This window comes from Mus caroli, unplaced genomic scaffold (assembly GCF_978045245.1).
Source record: "Mus caroli unplaced genomic scaffold, Mus_caroli_1 scaffold_3, whole genome shotgun sequence".
NCBI classification, from domain to species: Eukaryota; Metazoa; Chordata; class Mammalia; order Rodentia; family Muridae; genus Mus; species Mus caroli.
The window spans coordinates 57,521,043-57,539,893 of record NW_028227258.1 but is presented as its reverse complement, the minus strand read 5'-3'; the positions used below and the strand labels follow the sequence as shown (position 1 = coordinate 57,539,893).

The window sequence follows — 18,851 nt, the reverse complement described above, 5'->3', positions numbered from 1 at the left end:
ACATACAGAAGGGAATTGTTACATTGAGACATTTTCTCGGGTGTTATTAAAATAACTAGAACTTTTTTAAAAGGGAATTTGGATATCATATAAACTCTGACTTTACATTTAAGAAAATAATCTCTGGAAAACTAAATGTAACTACCTGAGATACTAATCTATGGACAGAACCTAGATTGGTGCTGATATATTGTGTGTGTCAATCCTGGTTGATTAAATAATAAACCAGCATGGGTTAGGAGTGTGAACCACGCCAGGTATGGTGGCACATGTCTTTAGGCACTCAAGACAGGCAGACTGGAGAGAAAGGGGGGATTCTTTCTACAGTGTATCAGGAATGGAAATTTGGAAATGAATGGTGGTGGCCGGTTAAGGTTACAGCTTTCTGGGTCTGTCTTTTCATTGTAAAATCCATGTAGTAAGATTAAGGTCTAAATATGAAGAAATGGGACTTTGACATTCCATGATCTAAGTCAGTAGCCTAGAATAATGGTCCTCAAATCAATTTGATTATATTACATGTCAGTGAGATGCTTATAAAACTGTTTTATAATGCATAATTACACTTTGATTGCCTTGGAAAGAGTGCTAACAAATGAGCAGAAAATGAAAATAAACAGTATTATGGAGACAGGTTACCTGTTAATACAGGCTTGTGTCCTCTTCACCAGTATGGCGTGTATACTTAGTTTGTTTTGTGGGTGAGTTCTTGTTTGATTGAATCTCTTGTGTCTAAGCCTTTTTGGTAATCAGGTCTTCAAAGGTTTTTGTTGTTGTTGTTTGTTTTAAATCAACTCTTTACTTTCTAAGTGCTGGGATTACAAGTGTGTACTTGTGCTTACTTGAAGTATTTGTTTTGGAGCAGTGCTTCTCAACCTTTCTTCTTACTGTTTAATACCCTTTAATATAATACCTCATGTTGTGGTGACCTCCAGCCATAAAAATCTTTTTTTATTTTATTTTTTAATTTTTTTTGGGTTTTTTTGAGACAGGGTTTCTCTGTGTCGCCCTGGCTGTCCTGGAACTCACTTTGTAGACCAGGCTGGCCTCAAACTCAGAAATCCACCTGCCTCTGCCTCCCAAGTGCTGGGATTAAAGGCCTGTGCCACCACTGCCCAGCTATAAGATTATTTTCATTGTTACTTCATAACTATAATTTTGCTGCTGTTGATCATAATGTAAATGTCTGTTTTGGGGTAGTCTTGGACCCCTGTGAAAGAGTCATTCTTGAACCCCTCTCTCCCAAGGGGTCACAACCCACAGGTTGAGAACTGATGTGTTGGAGGATTGATTCTGTTGTGCTGTTTTCTCCTGTTTTGTAAAACAGGATTTTTACTATAGTACTTGCTGGCCCCCAACTCAGTAATACGCCTGCTTTAGCCTCTCAAATGCTAGGATTATACACGTGAGCTATCATGCTTGACTTTTTATTTTTCCTTCGTTTTGTTTTAAACTTCATCCTATTATAAATTAATTATCTCAGGGACATTATTTATGGAGTGTGTTTTAATGCTTCTAATATAAGTCCGGCTTACACATTAGATCTTATTAAATAGTCATGTCTTTCATAATGAGGTTGAATAGTTAGTCCTGGAATAAACGTGTTGACGTCCATGTGCTTTGCTTGTGTTTTTCTTGCCTTCCATATATATACATTTCTATCTGCTGACAGTGCCTCTGCTGTGGAGTCAAGCCTAGATAACTAAATATGTAGGGCCATTCATTCCAGTATATTTCAACTATAGTATACTGAGAACAAATGAATAAGAAAGAGACTTCACTGTCAACTTGGTGAGTTCGTAGTTTAATTTTCAGTAATATTCAAGTTATATGAGAAGTATATCCGATATATCAGCTTAGTGAGATATAAGCTACACTTATATAGCTCATATTCATATCATATAGTAATATTCATAGAAACTAATTTTTTTCTTGGGCAGAACCATAAATGCAGTATTCTGTTTTCCATTGGGCTATAATTAAGAATAGATTCTGTTTACTGTTTGGAAATTGAAAAGAAATTTGGAATAGTGGTCTCCTTATTAGCCACTAAAGTTCTTTTTTTGTTTTGTTTGAGACAGGGTTTCTCTGTGTAGCCCTGGCTGTCCTGGAACTTGCTCTATAGACCAGGCTGGCCTCTACACACAGGGGTGCCTGCCTCTGCCTCCACCAATGTGGGATGAAAAGCATGTGCCAGCATTGTCTGGCCGCCACTAGTGTTCTTAAGACATTTGTAAAGTTCCTTATAACACCGGACTGTTTAATGTATCTGAGAGAACCTTTCGGTTGGACGTTTATTTACTCATGTACTTGTTAAACATTATGCTATGTTGCCACAGCTGCTTGACATGGAGAACATGCTTACCTTGTCATCAGATCCTCAGCCCACTCCTGCAGCCCCTCCTTCACTTTCTTTACCTTTATCTTCATCATCTACCTCATCCTGGACAAAAAAACAAAAGAGGACCCCCACATATCAGAGATCTGTAAGTCAGGAAAGGAGTGATTCAGTTTGTCTTGCATTGTGTTAAGCATGGCTTATGGGGGCCACGTGGTCTGGTTGAAGTGCCAGTAGGCTCAATTTATAGCTTCCTAATCATTTCTTTGACTTTGACTTTTGAGAGATTAACTTTAGGACCCTGCTGTTGTAAAAATGTCTTAAAGAGTGAAGAAGCATTGCTTGCCTTAGATCTTGTTGGAAGAGGAGAATTTCAGATCCTTATCTTCACTGAATCTGATTCTGCTGTTTTAATTAAATTGTCAAGTGGCTTTAGTTGGAGAATTTAAAGCCCATTGTGTGGATGCAGACCTCGTTTGAGCTGTCTACCAGTGGATTTTGGCCAGTGGTTGTTTTCTACATGGTAAAATGGGCATAGTGTATTGTTTTTTGTGAAAATTAGGTTAATACACTTCAGAACAATGGCTAATACAAAGGAAATAGAACCCAATTACTGACGGGTGTGCATTGATTTACATATTTTGAGCATCCCATGTATTAGTGTATTATTTAACTGTTTTTTTTTTTTTTCCTTTAATATAGGATTTCTCTCAGTAGCTCTCTGCCTCTTATGGAATTCACTCTGTAGAGTAGGGTGGCTTGGACCTCTCTCAGATCCACCTGCCCCTGTCTCCTGAATGCTGGGATTAAAGGCTTGTTCCTCCACCACCTTACTTAACCATTTATCTTTCAAGAATTTTGGTCCTTGGGACTGGAGAGATGGCTCAGTGGTTAAGAGTGCTGGCTGCTCTTCCAAGGACCCAGGTTTGATTCTCAATACCTAGCAGCTCACAACTGTCTGTGACTCTGGTTCCCGCAGATCCACTGCTTGACTCTGGCCTTTATGGAGAGTAAGCAGTATGTGGTACACAGACATACACGTAGGCGGAATTCCCATCATTCACATAAAAAAGAATATTGGTCATTGAAGATATATCTTTTAAATAATTGCCCAACATTTCATGGAGCTGGAAATGTTTATGTCATAATTTCAAAGAAAGGGACTTTTAAAGTTGATGTTAAAGACTTAGAGCTAGTGATTCTATGGTAAATTACTCGGCCTTTTTTGGATGCTTATTCCATCTTATGCTTTTTTATTTTTCTTAGGATTAATTTAATTTATTTTATGTATATGGGTACATTGTAGCTGTCTTCAGACACACCAGAGAAGGGTTTCGGATCCCATTACAGGCGGTTATGAAGCCACCATGTAGTTGCTGGGAATTGAACTCATTACCTTTGGAAAAGCAGTCAGTGCTCTTAACCGCTGAGCTATTTCTCCAGCCCCCTTAGCTTCTTTCAAACTTATCAAATAATTTATTTTTATGATTTATGAAATCCCCAAAGTAAAAAAGTATTTGACTTAAACAGATTGCATTGCATTGTATTGTATTTTATTTCAGTAACTCCTTTTTCACTGAAGAGAATGTTTCATTTGCTTTATTATATAGCTTAGAATTGATCAATGAAACAGATGACATTAGAGATGTCAGTGTTTTCTTAGCAAGGAAAAGGTTTTGAATGTCCTTAGAAATCAACTAAACATTGTTAGACAACTCTATGGCTAGGAATTTGTATTAGAGGTATTTTTGACTCATAATTTTCAGTTTTTTCCCTAAGGACTTGAGTGTGTGTTGTGCTACAATTTTTAAATTTGAATTAAATATTGAGTAAGACATTGATTGTGTTAATTTCTGCTAACTTTATGAATTTAATCTGCATGGCTTTCCAAATAGTATTAAGATATTTTCTTAATCTGGTAATTCTAGGTTACTAGTTTTTATATTAACCACTATTGTTTTAAAATTGTTTCAGTAATTTAAAGTTAATGTTAAGAACTTTCACTAAGTGTTGTTTTACCTAGTGTTAGTATTGTTTGGGGTTTTTTTCGTTTTGTAAATGAAAATTTAAGTATTTCACTAGTAAAAGTCTATAGACTTTTTACCTATTTTAACTTCCTTTTCTTTGCTTTTCTATAACAAAGATATATTTATAAAGATACATATATATAATCAGACTTAGTATGCTGTGGAAAGTATACATAGATCTATATATTGACTTTTTTTTTTTTTCTTTTTTAAAACAGATGAGCTTTGATCCAAATCTTCTCCACAACAATGGACACAATGGGTACCCCAATGGTACTTCAGCAGCACTTCGTGAAACTGGGGTTATTGAAAAACTCTTGACCTCTTACGGATTCATTCAGTGTTCAGAACGGCAAGCTAGACTTTTCTTCCACTGTTCACAATATAATGGCAACCTCCAAGACTTAAAAGTAGGAGGTAATCTGTCAGCTCACTTTTGAACTTTCTACTGTGTGTCTGCTTGTTCCTGATAGGACTTTTCAGTCTGTTATAAGCCAGAAAAGATGAACATTAGTTTTGCTTACTACTCAAATATGTGTCCTAATTTTTACTATGGCAATGTCATTTTGAGATCTGAAAAACTTACCTGGTAAAAAGATATGAGTTTCTTTTTTTTTTTTTTTTTTTCTTTCTTTAGATAGTTAGAAGATTTAAAGGAATGAAATTATAAGATTTCTTAAACTAAAACAACAAAAAATCCCAAGAGGCTAGAAAGATGCCACAGCAGTTTGAATACTTGATACTCTTGTATAGAACCTAGGTTCAGTTCCTAGCACCAACCTCAGCTCATACATACTCAGTTGCAAGGCATCTGATGGCCTCTTCTGGCCTTTGTGGGCACCAGACACCAAATGTTGTCTACATACATACATACATACATACATACATACAAACAAACAAACAGGCAAAACTCTGATTCACATAAAAATATTCTTGAGAATGAACTTAGAACTGTGGCTAACATGAGTATTTGGTGTGGGTGCATGCTGTTTAGCATTATTTTGTTTAATTCTCTCAGCAATATTGTATGTTAGAAATTATTCCATTTTATAGATAAGGAAGCTAAAGTAAGATGTTTCCAAATCTGTATTATCTTATTTGTAATGTATATAAATGCCATGAAAACTAGGTCATAATCTATAGCTACCTCAGTCTAAGATAGTCTAAGACTAACTCAGTCTGAAATGCTCGTGTGTGTGTCAGTTGGTTGGAAGGCTCAATAAAATACACATTGCTGTACTTGATTCCCCAGAGTTTGTCTTTACCTAGGTCTGAAGTGAGGCTCAAGAATTTGCATGGTCTCCTAAGTTTCCAGGTAACGTTGATGCTTCTGGCCTAGGAACCATACTTTGAGAACCACTGGTTTAAGGCAACTTAGATATTCCACACCTTAGAGGTCAGATGCAAGATGCTGTTTTTCAAGCATTAGTCCAACAAACATGACACATTCTTTATTTTAGATGATGTTGAATTTGAAGTGTCATCTGACCGGAGGACTGGGAAACCTATTGCTATTAAATTGGTGAAGATAAAACCAGAAATACATCCTGAAGAACGAATGAACGGACAAGTTAGTGACTTTGATACTTTGTATTTCCTTAGGGCCCCATATTTGCATATTTTTCACATTAGAAAAGGAAGATTGTCCCTTGCCTCCTCAGTTTGCACGAAGAGAGCTCTAGTATATAAAGATAACTTTTAAGATTAGATCAGAAGCACTGGCATTTCTTGACCTGAACTAAAAACATGGTCAAGACTCAGTTTGGGTTTTACACATAACCCTGAGTCTTTACTTACAGTCAATTTGCATACTGTAAGTTTGAAACTTGGCAGCATGACATCCTCTTGTGGATCATATTAAAATGCATCCCTGTGTATAGTATAGAGGATATTAGAACTCAGTTTATATTGCACAGTGCTGCTCCTGAAATGATTAGCAATGGAAATTTTTTTTTTTTTGACTGGTAGGTTGTGTGCGCTGTTCCTCACAACTTAGAGAGTAAATCTCCAGCTGCCCCGGGTCAGAGTCCAACAGGGAGTGTATGCTACGAACGTAATGGGGTAAACTTGTGTATTTTTCTTAAACCTTTGCCTGATCCATCATGTGATCTATAAGCGTACTTTAAAATTCAAAGTAGAAAACGTAAGCTAGTTGCTAAAATCACTTTTAAATTTGGTTTTATGAGGCTTCAAGTGCAGCATAATAAAATTATTTTTAAAGAAAAAAATCCATAGGACTTCCAAGTGTGTTAGCTTGCCCAAGTGTGACCTTAGTTAGAACATTAAGGTAAAAATGCTCCTTTAAATCACTTTTTGGTGGGTTGTGGGGAAGGGGATTTATTTCTGGTTCCTTTTAAGCACTAACTCCAGTTTTTTTATTTGGAATGCCTTTTGTAAAGATTGTCTTTTTGAAATGTAACTACAGTCTCTGGGCAAATGCTTCCACGTGTGTAAGCTTTTTGAACTTGGATTGCTGCTCAGCTGTGGACTCAAAGAAGTCATCAGCACCATGGAGGGGAAGTGTGATTATAAATAAGACAACTTACTTGTTATACTGCATATAACTAAGAACTGTGGCTTTAAAATGCCAGTATAAGAAGTATTTGAGTAAGTGACATTGTACAGTAAATGTGCATCCTGTTGAGATAATAATAATAGCTGGTTAATTCACAGGAAGTATTTTATCTGACTTACACCTCTGAAGATGTGGAAGGGAATGTTCAGCTGGAAACTGGAGATAAAATTAACTTTGTAATTGATAACAATAAACAGTAAGTTCTCTTCAATATTTTCCTAACCTAAATGATTCTTTTTTTGGTTACATTAAAAAAATTTTTGAAGTAAGAGCCAGGTGTGGTGTTCTGTCCTGATAGTCCTAATACTTGAGAGGTAGAGACAGTGTCAGGAGTTAGAGACCAGGTTGGGTGCACTGGGTCCTGTTTCAAATACCAAAAAGAAGGAAAGTAGGGGTGGGAGGAGAAATCTGAAATTTAAATAACACCTAACTGGCAAATCTGGATACTTTTTATGACCCTTGAAGATTTTATCCAGCAGCTTGAGACCTTAAAGGTCTGTGACTATTCTATAGGCAGGTATCAGAATCTAAAGGTGATTAAAACATTGTCATTTTTATTAAGGACAAAGATGTAAGATTAATTTTGACAGTGAGAAGTCAGATAAGAAATGAGAGCAGTATGGTCAGAGAACTATCAGACATTTTGGGGAAAATGGCTAGAAGTTTGAGTTAGCTTTGTTGATTGGGCTGCAGGAACATGAGATGAGCTTTATTATACAATTCTTGTAAAACTTGGAGTAAGGTTAGAGTTGTGTAAGTGCTAAAGATAGCAGGCTCTTGAACAATAGAGGTGTTCTAGCCCAGGAGTGATACAGTAATAAAGGGTTTATATGGATCAGCCAAGATAGGAATCAAAGTTGTTGGAATACTGGAAAATGAAATTGGGTTATGGGTTTATATATTAATTTTAGACCAAGGGTTTTAATTGAATATGAAGTAGAAAACCAGGGAATAGATAAGGTAAGTTTCAGAAGGTAGCCACTCTTATTTCACCTTTAATAATTTCTTCCCTTTGCCAAAGATTTGTACTAAATAATTTTTTTACCTAGTTTATTCTTATTTATTTATTTATTTATTTATTTATTTATTTATTTATTTTGAGACAGGGTCACTATGTAGACCAGGCTGGCCTCCAACTCAGAGTGATTCTTGCCTCTGCTTCTTGAATGCTGAGATTAAAGACATGGACCACCTGTCCACATAACATACATACACAGAGTGATTTTGTGCACATGTGAACCTGTGTGTACAGTGCCTTAGGAAGCCAGGAGAGGGCATCCTATCCCCTTGAACTGGAGTTTAGAGATGGCTGTGAGCCACACCCACCATGGGTGCTAGGTATTGATCCCATGTTCTCTACACGAACAGCAACCACTCTTGACTACTGAGCAGTTTCTTCAACACTTACACTTAGTCTTCAAAAAAGCAGTACCTCGTTTGTCTGTCTGGATTTTTGATAGCTACTCTCTTCTAAGCACATTGACCCCAGCAATAATTTTGTATCTTACATAGTTTACACTGTGCTTGAAATAAACTTGAGTTGAAAGCATGGCAAAGTCTCCTGTCTCTTAGAGGGCAGGAATAAGAAGGACAGTCTAGTCTGGTGAACATCTTTAATCCTAGCACTTAGGCAGCGGAGGCAGATGGATCTCTCTGAGTTTTGAGGCCAACCTGGTCTACAGAGTTGAGTTCAGGACAAGCCATAGTTGCACAGAGAAACCCTGCCTCAAAAAAAAAAAAAAAAAAAAAAGAAAGAAAGAAAGAGAAAAGAAATTAAGAGGATAGGTACTAAGTTTAGCACTTCCCAATAACAAATTTTTTATTGTTACCATCAGTTCTTAGTTTATAACGTGTAATACTCACCCTGCTGTGAAACCAGAGTTCTCCACCTTTAGAAGGTGTCTACTTTGGTAAAGTCAGGAATTTATGAAGAAGAAAAAAAACAATCCATGTATGAATTTTAAGTCTGAAAGATGGGGAGTTTGAACAGAGTTTTTATCCATAGAGGATTGGGTATCATAAACCTTACATTTGTTCTTAATAATGACAGAATTTTTAAGACCCAGGAAACTACTTTGTGATTATAGACTCAATAGTTTCTAACAACCCAGAGGGTTTAACCTTCATTTTTCATTTCTTCTCTAGCACTGGTGCTGTAAGTGCTCGTAATATTATGCTGTTGAAAAAGAAACAAGCTCGCTGTCAAGGAGTAGTTTGTGCCATGAAGGTAATAGTTAATAAACTTGAAATGTTTAGGTTTGCTGTTTGGTTTTTAACTGCTTTTAAGCTTTGTACTACAAACCCAACCACTTGCTTCTCCTGTCTCTGCTTTAAGACTATTTCCTCATTAACTTAGCTAAGTTCATGAAGCTTCTTGATTGCCAGGCTTTAGGTCAAGTCTTGGTTGGTAAGGTAGACTTTATAGAGTTGTACTCTTTGGCCTATAGTATAATTTTAAGATAAAGCTTACTGATTTTTTTTAAGTTGTAATCATACATTTGTATATTGATTGGTAATTAATGATTTTGTATTTGGGGGCTTTTTGCTTTAGGAGGCGTTTGGCTTTATCGAAAGAGGTGATGTTGTAAAAGAGATATTCTTTCACTATAGTGAATTTAAAGGTGACCTAGAAACCCTACAGCCTGGAGATGACGTGGAATTCACAATCAAGGACAGAAATGTAAGATAGGTCATTCACTAACTCTAAATTGTTGCCCTTTAAAGACTAATAGTGGATTATACATTTAAGAAACACTTAAAATTATGTGACCCCTGCCCATTTCAATCTCTTGATTTAGGGTAAAGAAGTTGCAACAGATGTCAGACTATTGCCTCAAGGAACAGTCATTTTTGAAGATATCAGCATTGAACATTTTGAAGGAACTGTAACCAAAGTTATCCCAAAAGTACCCAGTAAAAACCAGGTAAATTGTCTTTATCAGCAATGTCTTCTTCTGACCAATCAGTACAATATTATGGTGATACACTAAAAGTGGAGTCTGTTTGATTGATGTAGTTGTGTGTAGTGGGGTGTATCTTTTAATAGGTATTTTAATTTAAAAAAAAAAAAAAGCAAAATAGATTGAGGGTTGGTTCAGTGGCAGAGGGCTGACCTAGCATGCAAAAGGCCCCCAGTACTGCAGAAAGAAAAGAGAAACTAATGAACGGTATGTTGATGGGTATGTTTTTGCTTATTTGGTTTTCACTGAGTGATTAAAAGAAATTTTTACCTGAACTGGGGAAGATCCTACTGAATTGGACTGCATGTGCTACTTCTCTGTTCCCCTGTCTTACCATTTGTTAACTCGTGGGGAGGTAAGGTGAAAGGCATCATTGCTGGATAAATGTGAGATCCAAAGGGCTGAAGTGTTTTTCCTTAGCAGTTCTTGATATCGCAGTGCAGTGTTAACAACAGTGCTTGATTTATGGTTGTCATGGGGCCTTAGATGATGAAGCTTTTATATTGGGCTTAAATTGTCAGCACTTTTTCCCCCTTCAGGGTACTATATTATAAATAAGCTATTTACTATGTGTTCTTCTTGTTTGACTTAGAGCTAAAAGGATGAGAAATCTCCAGCTAAAATCGTTTTTCCTTCTCATCAGAATGACCCATTGCCAGGACGAATCAAAGTTGACTTTGTGATTCCTAAAGAACTTCCCTTTGGAGACAAAGACACAAAATCCAAAGTGACCCTGCTGGAAGGTGACCATGTTAGGTTTAATATTTCAACAGACCGACGTGACAAATTAGAACGAGCAACCAACATAGAGGTTCTATCAAATACATTTCAGTTCACTAATGAAGCCAGAGAGATGGTAAGTGTTTAAGCATTGCTGGAATTTTATCTGACATTTCGGGTTCAGTGGTGGACTCTGATTTACACTGTTCGCTGGGAACTTCTTAGGCTGATGACTAGTGAATACAGATGTTTGTTCCCAAGCCTGATAGCCTGTGTGTGTCCTAGTCTGCACATGACGGAGAGGCCAACTCCTGCAAGTTGTTAGAGGAAATTTCTTGTAAGCTAATGACTGTTTTGGGAAGTCACTTTATTAAGTAGCTAAGAATCCTACATATTTGAATTAGTTTGGGCTTAGCATCTCTTTCATTCTCTTAGCTATCTTGGAAAGACATATAAATTAATTTTAAATTAGGAAACCAGATAAGGTGATTGCTAATGAAATGTGAATAAGACACCAGGAAATATATTTTCTTAAGATTTCCTCTGTGATGTTTAGTAAACAGTAGGTTAAACAGCAGTAAATTGATTTCACCGCTTTTATGGTAATAGTTTGCTTTTTTTAAAGTGAGTATATGTCTGAATAGTATGTGCCTGATTTGCTACTCAAATATGTCTTATAAACATTTTGTAGACTGACTTTTCTCAGGTATAGTTTGTATTTAGTGTTGTTTGAAATCATACCATCTGTAGCATGTCTCAGTGTTGACAATAAAAACAGGTACTTTTTGTTTGTTTGTTTGTTTTTGGTTTTTCGAGACAGGGTTTCTCTGTGTAGCCCTGGCTGTCCTGGAACTCTCTCTGTAGACCAGGCTGGCCTCGAACTCAGAAATCCACCTGCCTCTAACAGGTACATTTTTATAAGTTGTTTTTTGAGACACAGTTCCCCTGGAACTTTTAGGCCAGGTGGGCCTTGAACTCAAAAAATTTGCTTCTGCCTCTTGAGTGCTGGAATTAAAGGTGTGCACTGCCATATCCCTGGTCCTCCTCCTCTTGTCATTGTGTATGAGAATTTTACTTTAATGTGTGTACCTGGTACCCACAGCGGCCAAAATTGGACATCAGATTCCCTGGAACTAGAGTTCATCACAGGTCGATGTGAATGCCTGGGATCACTCCTGGGTCCTCTACGAAAACAAAACAACAAAAAGACCCTCATTCCAAGCAGAGTCTCTTTTCTCTCTTTATGGTATAAAGTATATATTTTGGTTACCATCAGAAGTTTGACAGTGATTAAATTTCAAAATACTCGGGTCATATTCAAAGCTAGTAGTATCCATCTCTGCAGTAAATATGCAATGTGCATCTCATTGGATAAAAATCCATGAGTGCTTCTGAGTACTGGGAATACAGTGATCTCACAAACCTACATTTTCATAGGATAAAAGAAAACAAGAGGAAGAAACAATAGAGTGCACTTTTGGTTTTTTACATCTTAAAGGCTTCCTATGACTAAAGTCACATGAGAAAGCAGTAAAATATTGCTTTTATGATTTATTTATGAAGTATATCAATAAATTTTTGAAATTCTTATGTTGTCATTTAGTTTATGTATTTGTGGTTCAATTCATAAGGCTTTATTTTTATAATGCATATTTTCCAAGGAGTGGGACCTGGAAATTCTTTTTTTCGAGATAGGGTTTCTCTGTGTAGCCCTGGCTGTCCTGTAACTCACTTTGTAGACCAGGCTGGCCTCGAACTCAGAAATCCACCTGCCTCTGCCTCCCAAGTGCTGGGATTAAAGGCGTGCACCACCACCGCCCGGCTTTGATGTTGTTTATTAACTTCTTTTTTAAAAAAACAAAACAGAAAAACCTATATAACCAGTTAAAAAATGTTAATTTGGTTTTTATTCAGGGTGTGATTGCTGCCATGAGAGATGGTTTTGGTTTCATCAAGTGTGTGGATCGTGATGCTCGTATGTTCTTCCACTTCAGTGAGATTCTAGATGGGAACCAGCTCCACATTGCAGATGAAGTAGAGTTCACTGTGGTTCCCGTGAGTAGCTGTTGGGGAAAGTGTTAAGGGTTGGTATTCTGCTGTCTCCTTTGTAAGTTTAATTTTGTTGATTTTGTTTAATTTGTAGGATATGCTCTCTGCCCAAAGAAATCATGCTATTAGGATTAAAAAACTTCCCAAGGGCACGGTTTCATTCCATTCCCATTCAGATCATCGTTTTCTGGGCACCGTAGAAAAAGAAGCCACTTTTTCCAACCCTAAAACTACAAGCCCAAATAAAGGCAAAGACAAGGCAAGTGTTAGGTGATCCAGATGGTTTGTATGTCTTTTATCTTTGCCTCCAGAATGCATTGTAGCTCATATAGTGAAATATTGTCTCCTTTTTAAAAATTCTGTATACACCAGTATATTAGTCAGGTTCTCTAGAGTCACAGAACTTATGGGTAGTCTCTATATAGTAAAGGAATTTATTGATGACTCACAGTCTACAATGCAACTCCCAACAATGATCAGTAGCAGCTGTGAATGAAAGTCCAAGGATCTAGCAGTTGCTCAGTCCCACAAGGCAAGCAGTCGAAGGAGGGAGGGAGGGGGAGAGAGAGAGAGAGCTCACCTTCCTTCTTCCAATGTCCTTATATAGTCTCCAGCAGAAGGTGTAGCCCAGATTAAAGTGGTGTGACACCACACCTTTAATCCCAGATGACCTTGAACTCCCTGTCTTAATCTGGAGTCCATAGCCATTAGGCCTCAAGATCCAGGTCAGAAACTTGTATCTCCCAGCCTCCAGATTAGGGTCACTGGTGAGCCTTCCAATTCTGGATTGTAGTTCATTCCAGTTATAGTCAAGTTGACAACCAAGAATAGTCACTACAACCAGCCATGGTGATACTGGACTGTGATTCTAGCACTTGTAAGGTGCACAAAGGAAGATCAGGAGTTCAGTCGTTCTCAATAAGTTAGAGTATTCAGACAAGTTTTGTTTTTATTTTAAAATATTTGTATGTAATAATAACATTTCTTAGCTTCATCATCTTTGACTTTTGCAAGGGGGATGTTTTAGCCAGTATCCTTGCTTTCTCCTCATTTGAGAAGCACTTATCAAAAGCTCTTATCCATAAAGAGGTTAAAGCTTTCCAAATTTGATGCATTGCATTCACATATTTGTACTTCCATTTACTAAGAAAGTCTGTTGCCTATGCAAAAATCTTAAGTTCTGCTCTCATAAATAATACACTAAGGGACTTGTACAGAATATTTACTATAAGAGAGCAAGTTTCTGTAGTACCAAAGGCATTGGGGTTGTTACTAAGCTATATTTGCCATAAAGGCCTAGATTAGAGGCCATGTAACCTTCCTCCCTCCAAACACATAAAGCAAGTTTGAGAAGATGCTCTGGCAAAGTAAATAACTGGGAAGGTCTTGGAATGGTTCTCTTAAGGTGTTGGCATTTAATATGTAGCAATCGAAAGGGCATTCTGACAGAATAGAGGTCAGCATGAGAGAAAGAGGGCAGGGAAGACTACTTCAGAAAGCAGTGAGTAACTGGTTTGAAGAAGGTGGGCTTAGGTTTTGATTGAGGGAGAAGAGCATCGATGGTTGCTCTCTAAATTCAATAATGAACTTTTTGTGCAAGACTTCAACATTTTCAGTTGGGTAATGGCATCAGGTATGGACTTAAGGAACAAAATTTTATCATTGTAACTCTAAACAGAGTAGACAATTTTAAGGTGCATGAGAGACTTACTGTAAAACAAATCTTTTAAAATTACCATAAAACAAAACAAAAGACTCAAAAAAAAATTACTATCAAGGGGCACTTGTGGTTTTGTACAAACTTCTAAGTAACTACGGAGATGGTTTCACTAATACAAATTACCTATCTGGTAATGTATAAATAATTATAAAGAATTTTAATTAAGACAAGTGAACTAGTATTGATTATGTAATAGCAGTGAGGTATAAGGGAAAAAGACAGATTGATGGTATGGGCATTATTCCCATAGAAATGATGTTGAACCATAAAAATGTAGTTTATGTGGTTCCTGGTACAGTGACATCACTTACTATCAGGTTGTATGTGAAATGTGGGTGCTAAGTTTTCATTATTATTGTAGAAATACTGGTGTATCGTAACATTTCTAGTGCTTTGATTTGTGCTAGTATTTCTTTTTTTAATTGGGGATCGAACCCAGAGCTTTGGACTTGGTAGACAAGGGCTCTGTCAGTGGGCTACAGCCCCAGCCCGATTTGTGCTAGTTTTTAAACCAAGTTAATTTCTCACACATTGATAATAGTGACTAAACACTGAAGTGCTCTGGGACAGTAAAGAGGATATTTTCAGCTGCTATTTTAAGAATATTAAAGAGTTTTCTTCATGAGAAAGCTAAGCTTCATGCTCCACAAAATTTTCTCTTGGCTAGAAATGTCATTCTCAGCTTAATTTTCTGATAAAACTGAAAGGCTCAGAGATAGTAGATTGAGGCAACAATGAGTGAAGGCAAGCATACCTTTTATTCATGCATTTTATCTTGTGTTGTTTAGAGTGTCCTAGAATAAATTTCTGTGGCTCTCCCAATTCTTTGTGTTAAGGATCCCTAAGAACTGTAATTATATATCTTCCTTCCCCCTTTCTGTTATCATTTGTTAGTGTTCTTGAGGATATTTAATTGTGTTTTATATTTTCTTTAGGAGGCAGAAGATGGCATTATAGCTTATGACGACTGTGGGGTGAAACTGACGATTGCTTTTCAAGCCAAGGATGTGGAAGGATCTACTTCTCCTCAAATAGGAGATAAGGTAAGATAGTGTTACTTACTTGAAGAAAGGTTAAAGGTTGTCTTGATTATATTTGCTAAAGGACGGTTTAAATTTTGCTAAGTTTGGCTGAAGCATTTTTTCACTGGAAAGATTAAATACCTAATACAGGGTCTTATAGCTTATGAAACATACTGAATGATAGGTTTTTAGATTTGAGTTCTTTTTAGAGTGTGATGGCATGCCTGTAATTCTAGCAGTTAAGTTAGTAGGTAAGTGCCACAACCACTAGATACAGTCAAACAAGAAAAATACTCACTAAAATAAAACCAGTATAAAATTACACCAAAAATTTACATTGCCTGCTTTTTAGACAGCCTCTCTTTATAGAAATTAAAACTACAAAGTGTACATTGACAGGCAAAACTTAAATCATTTATGAATTGAGACAGCAAGTGCTTTCTGTAAATTTTTCTGTCAGAGTAATTACAAAATAGATCTGCAGTGAAAAGCTTGGTCTGGGGGGTATTTTGGGTGAGCTTCTTAAAGGTGCAGAGCTTGCGGACGTGACAGTGGTACCAACTATCATCCTCGTTGTCTTGTAGGTTGAGTTTAGTATTAGCGACAGACAGAGGCCTGGACAGCAGATTGCAACTTGCGTGAGACTTTTAGGTCGGAATTCTAACTCCAAAAGGCTCTTGGGTTATGTGGCAACTCTGAAAGATAATTTTGGATTTATAGAAACAGCTAATCATGATAAGGAAATATTTTTCCATTATAGGTAAGTAATGCCTTTTAGGCAGCAAACTATTCCTATTATATTCTTTTATATTAACGTTTCAAAGAATTTAGTATAGGTTGATACTTTTTGAGACCCAGCTTTTCTATTTGTAATTATGGCAAGTTACATACAGGAGTTAGACATCTGCCATAAACATAGAAATGCATTTACCTGCCTTTACATATTTTTATTATACATATTGGTACTAGTGTGATAATACAGTTATAGCATATAGTAAAAAACATGGGTTCATTGAATCAAAACTAGATATTTTAGTTTTGATCTAGGTTCTCCCACTTAATATGTTACTTTCATCAAATGAATTAACTTCTTGATTTCTTTACCTTCAAGCTAGAAATAGTGGTAGCTCAGTTTATAGGTTCTTGGTTTTTTGGGGGGGTGGGGTGGGGGTTGGTTTTGTTTAAGGATTTAATGAATCAATACCTTAAAACAGTATCTTAATATATGCAGCCCTCCTATGGATGTTGGAAGGAGAAAAGGCTCCATGCTATTATTGATATTGGTGGTAGTGGCTTATTTTAATGTCACTTTATTATCTTTTCCCTTTAGTGAGTTCTCTGGTGATGTTGATAGCCTGGAACTGGGAGACATGGTTGAATACAGCTTGTCCAAAGGCAAAGGCAATAAAGTCAGTGCTGAGAAAGTAAACAAAACTCACTCAGGTAATGAATTGTGATTCCTATTCATCCTATGCTTTGATGGAAAGATACAATATATAGGGTCAGGAGAAGGATACGGCCATACATGTTCTGTAACGTGCTCTCAGGTACCCAGAGCAGCAGTATACCTTCACTGTTTGTCAGTTATTCATGTTCTTGACACTACCAAATTCTGGGCATGACAGTTTGTGCGTGATTTCTGTAACATTTCAGAGATAACATTTTGAATTTGTAGGATGTGGCAGTTTATTAAGATAAGAGTCACTATATAAAACCTTGGCTTTCTTGGAACTGGCTGTGTTGATCAGGCTGACCTCAAACTTGGAAAAAATTACTGGTTCTGTCTCCCAAATGTGTATGCCATCGTGCCTGGCTTGCATCTGATTTGAGGGTGCAGTGGGGTAGGGATTATGGATTTCCAATAATTAAAGCCCTGTCCTGCTTTTTTTTAATCCGAGAAATATATATTCTACATAAATAATTCTTGTTTGTTTGGTTGGTTGGTTGGTTTTTCGAGACAGGGTTTCTCTGTATAGCCCTGGCTGTCCTGGAGCTCACTTTGTAGACCAGGCTGGCCTCGAACTCAGAAATCCGCCTGCCTCCCGAGTGCTGGGATTAAAGGCATGCGCCACCACACCTGGCTTACATAAATAATTCTAAATGGAGTTATAGAAATAGGCATTCTCCTGGTAGACTATTTTGTAGAGTTATAGATCTAAAATGTGAAAAGTGAAGACAACCTTAACTTTAGAGCTTCTGTTTTTTGGGGAATGGGCCTCTGTGTTTTGCGGGTGGAGCTCAGGGTCTAGCAAATGCAGCTTTGGCATCTCCTATTTTTAAACAGCCTGCAGCTCAGTTTTAGCTTCCTGAGTGCTGATTGAGGCCATATGCCAACACACCAGGCTCAGAAGATGTGTTTACATATGAATGTTTGTTATGCCAAACAAATTGATTTATTTACCAGCACCTTTAATGGCATTTTAGAAACATTTATGGTCAAGAAATTTATATTTAATTTTACTTATATACAAATATTTATTTTACATTCAAGAAATAGAACTAGCTTTAGAACTGATTCCCTTTCTCAATTTAAGAATATTGAGCAGACAACCAATTGAGCATTGTGCACACCTGTACTCTCAACACTAAGAAATCTGGGGAGGATCTTGAGTTTTAAACCACCCTTGAGCTGTAACGTAAGATTGTGTGTGTGTGTGTGTGTGTGTGTGTGTGTGTGTGTGTAAGGAGAAGAGGAAAAAGGAAAAAATAGGATGAAGAGATTATTAGCTGGTTAGAGGCTGCATAATTATGAATGAATGTTCCTCCAAAGGACCTAAATTCCTAGCCCCCTACCTCAGGCAGCTCACAGTCCCCAGTTGACCAGCTCCAGGAGATCTGATATCCTCTTACAGTATCTTAGGTACTGCAGTCATTGCAGAGTCATTGCATAACAAACATATAATTAGAAATAAAAATTGAAATCTTGGAAAGTCTAAACAAAAAGCATTCACCTTGTGCGAACATTGGGTTTGTATTTGTTACTTTGTCTTATTAGATAGAGTTTGAAATTGCTGAGTGGTAATTATATGTGCGTTTGTTTTGTAGTGAATGGCATTACTGAGGAAGCCAACCCCACCGTCTACTCTGGTAAAGTCATTCGCCCTCTGAGAGGTGTTGATCCAACACAGATTGAGTACCAAGGAATGATTGAGATTGTGGAGGAGGGTAAGCACAGCCCTGACACTGGAATCTGCTATGCCTTCACTCGGTTTTAATAGATGATGGGGCTCATTGCATGTGCTTTCGGGTTTCTTAGGAAGCTGAGAAGAAAAGGGACTCCTTTTCTTCCTGGGCTTAGACTTTATTTTTATATCTACTCCTTGAAAATGAGGTCACCCTGGATCAAACTGAGCAGCAAATGATTACTATGCTGAGAATGTTTAATGTTGAGTGATGATAATCCAAGTGGTCATTTATGTTAGTAACTATTCAGTTTTATG

At 37.0% G+C, this 18,851-nt stretch overlaps 1 protein-coding gene across 3 annotated transcripts in view; it reads left to right on the top strand.

Annotated features, from left to right (window-relative positions):
• Csde1 (cold shock domain containing E1) overlaps positions 1 to 18,851 on the top strand; it is a 36,789-nt gene that overhangs the window by 13,020 nt on the left and 4,918 nt on the right. The window contains exons 3-17 of one of the 3 annotated variants that reach the window (XM_029474891.2): positions 2,340 to 2,486; positions 4,584 to 4,782; positions 5,826 to 5,935; positions 6,334 to 6,426; positions 7,039 to 7,136; positions 9,086 to 9,167; positions 9,492 to 9,620; positions 9,739 to 9,864; positions 10,544 to 10,756; positions 12,535 to 12,675; positions 12,764 to 12,928; positions 15,325 to 15,432; positions 15,996 to 16,171; positions 16,742 to 16,854; positions 18,457 to 18,576. In XM_029474891.2, the coding sequence (XP_029330751.1) occupies positions 2,349 to 2,486; positions 4,584 to 4,782; positions 5,826 to 5,935; positions 6,334 to 6,426; positions 7,039 to 7,136; positions 9,086 to 9,167; positions 9,492 to 9,620; positions 9,739 to 9,864; positions 10,544 to 10,756; positions 12,535 to 12,675; positions 12,764 to 12,928; positions 15,325 to 15,432; positions 15,996 to 16,171; positions 16,742 to 16,854; positions 18,457 to 18,576 (2,011 nt within the window). In that variant the 5' untranslated portion in view covers positions 2,340 to 2,348. The remainder of the gene's footprint in view (positions 1 to 2,339; positions 2,487 to 4,583; positions 4,783 to 5,825; positions 5,936 to 6,333; positions 6,427 to 7,038; positions 7,137 to 9,085; positions 9,168 to 9,491; positions 9,621 to 9,738; positions 9,865 to 10,543; positions 10,757 to 12,534; positions 12,676 to 12,763; positions 12,929 to 15,324; positions 15,433 to 15,995; positions 16,172 to 16,741; positions 16,855 to 18,456; positions 18,577 to 18,851) is intronic. The other 2 variants (XM_021157725.3, XM_029474892.2) reach the window with 2 other exon arrangements.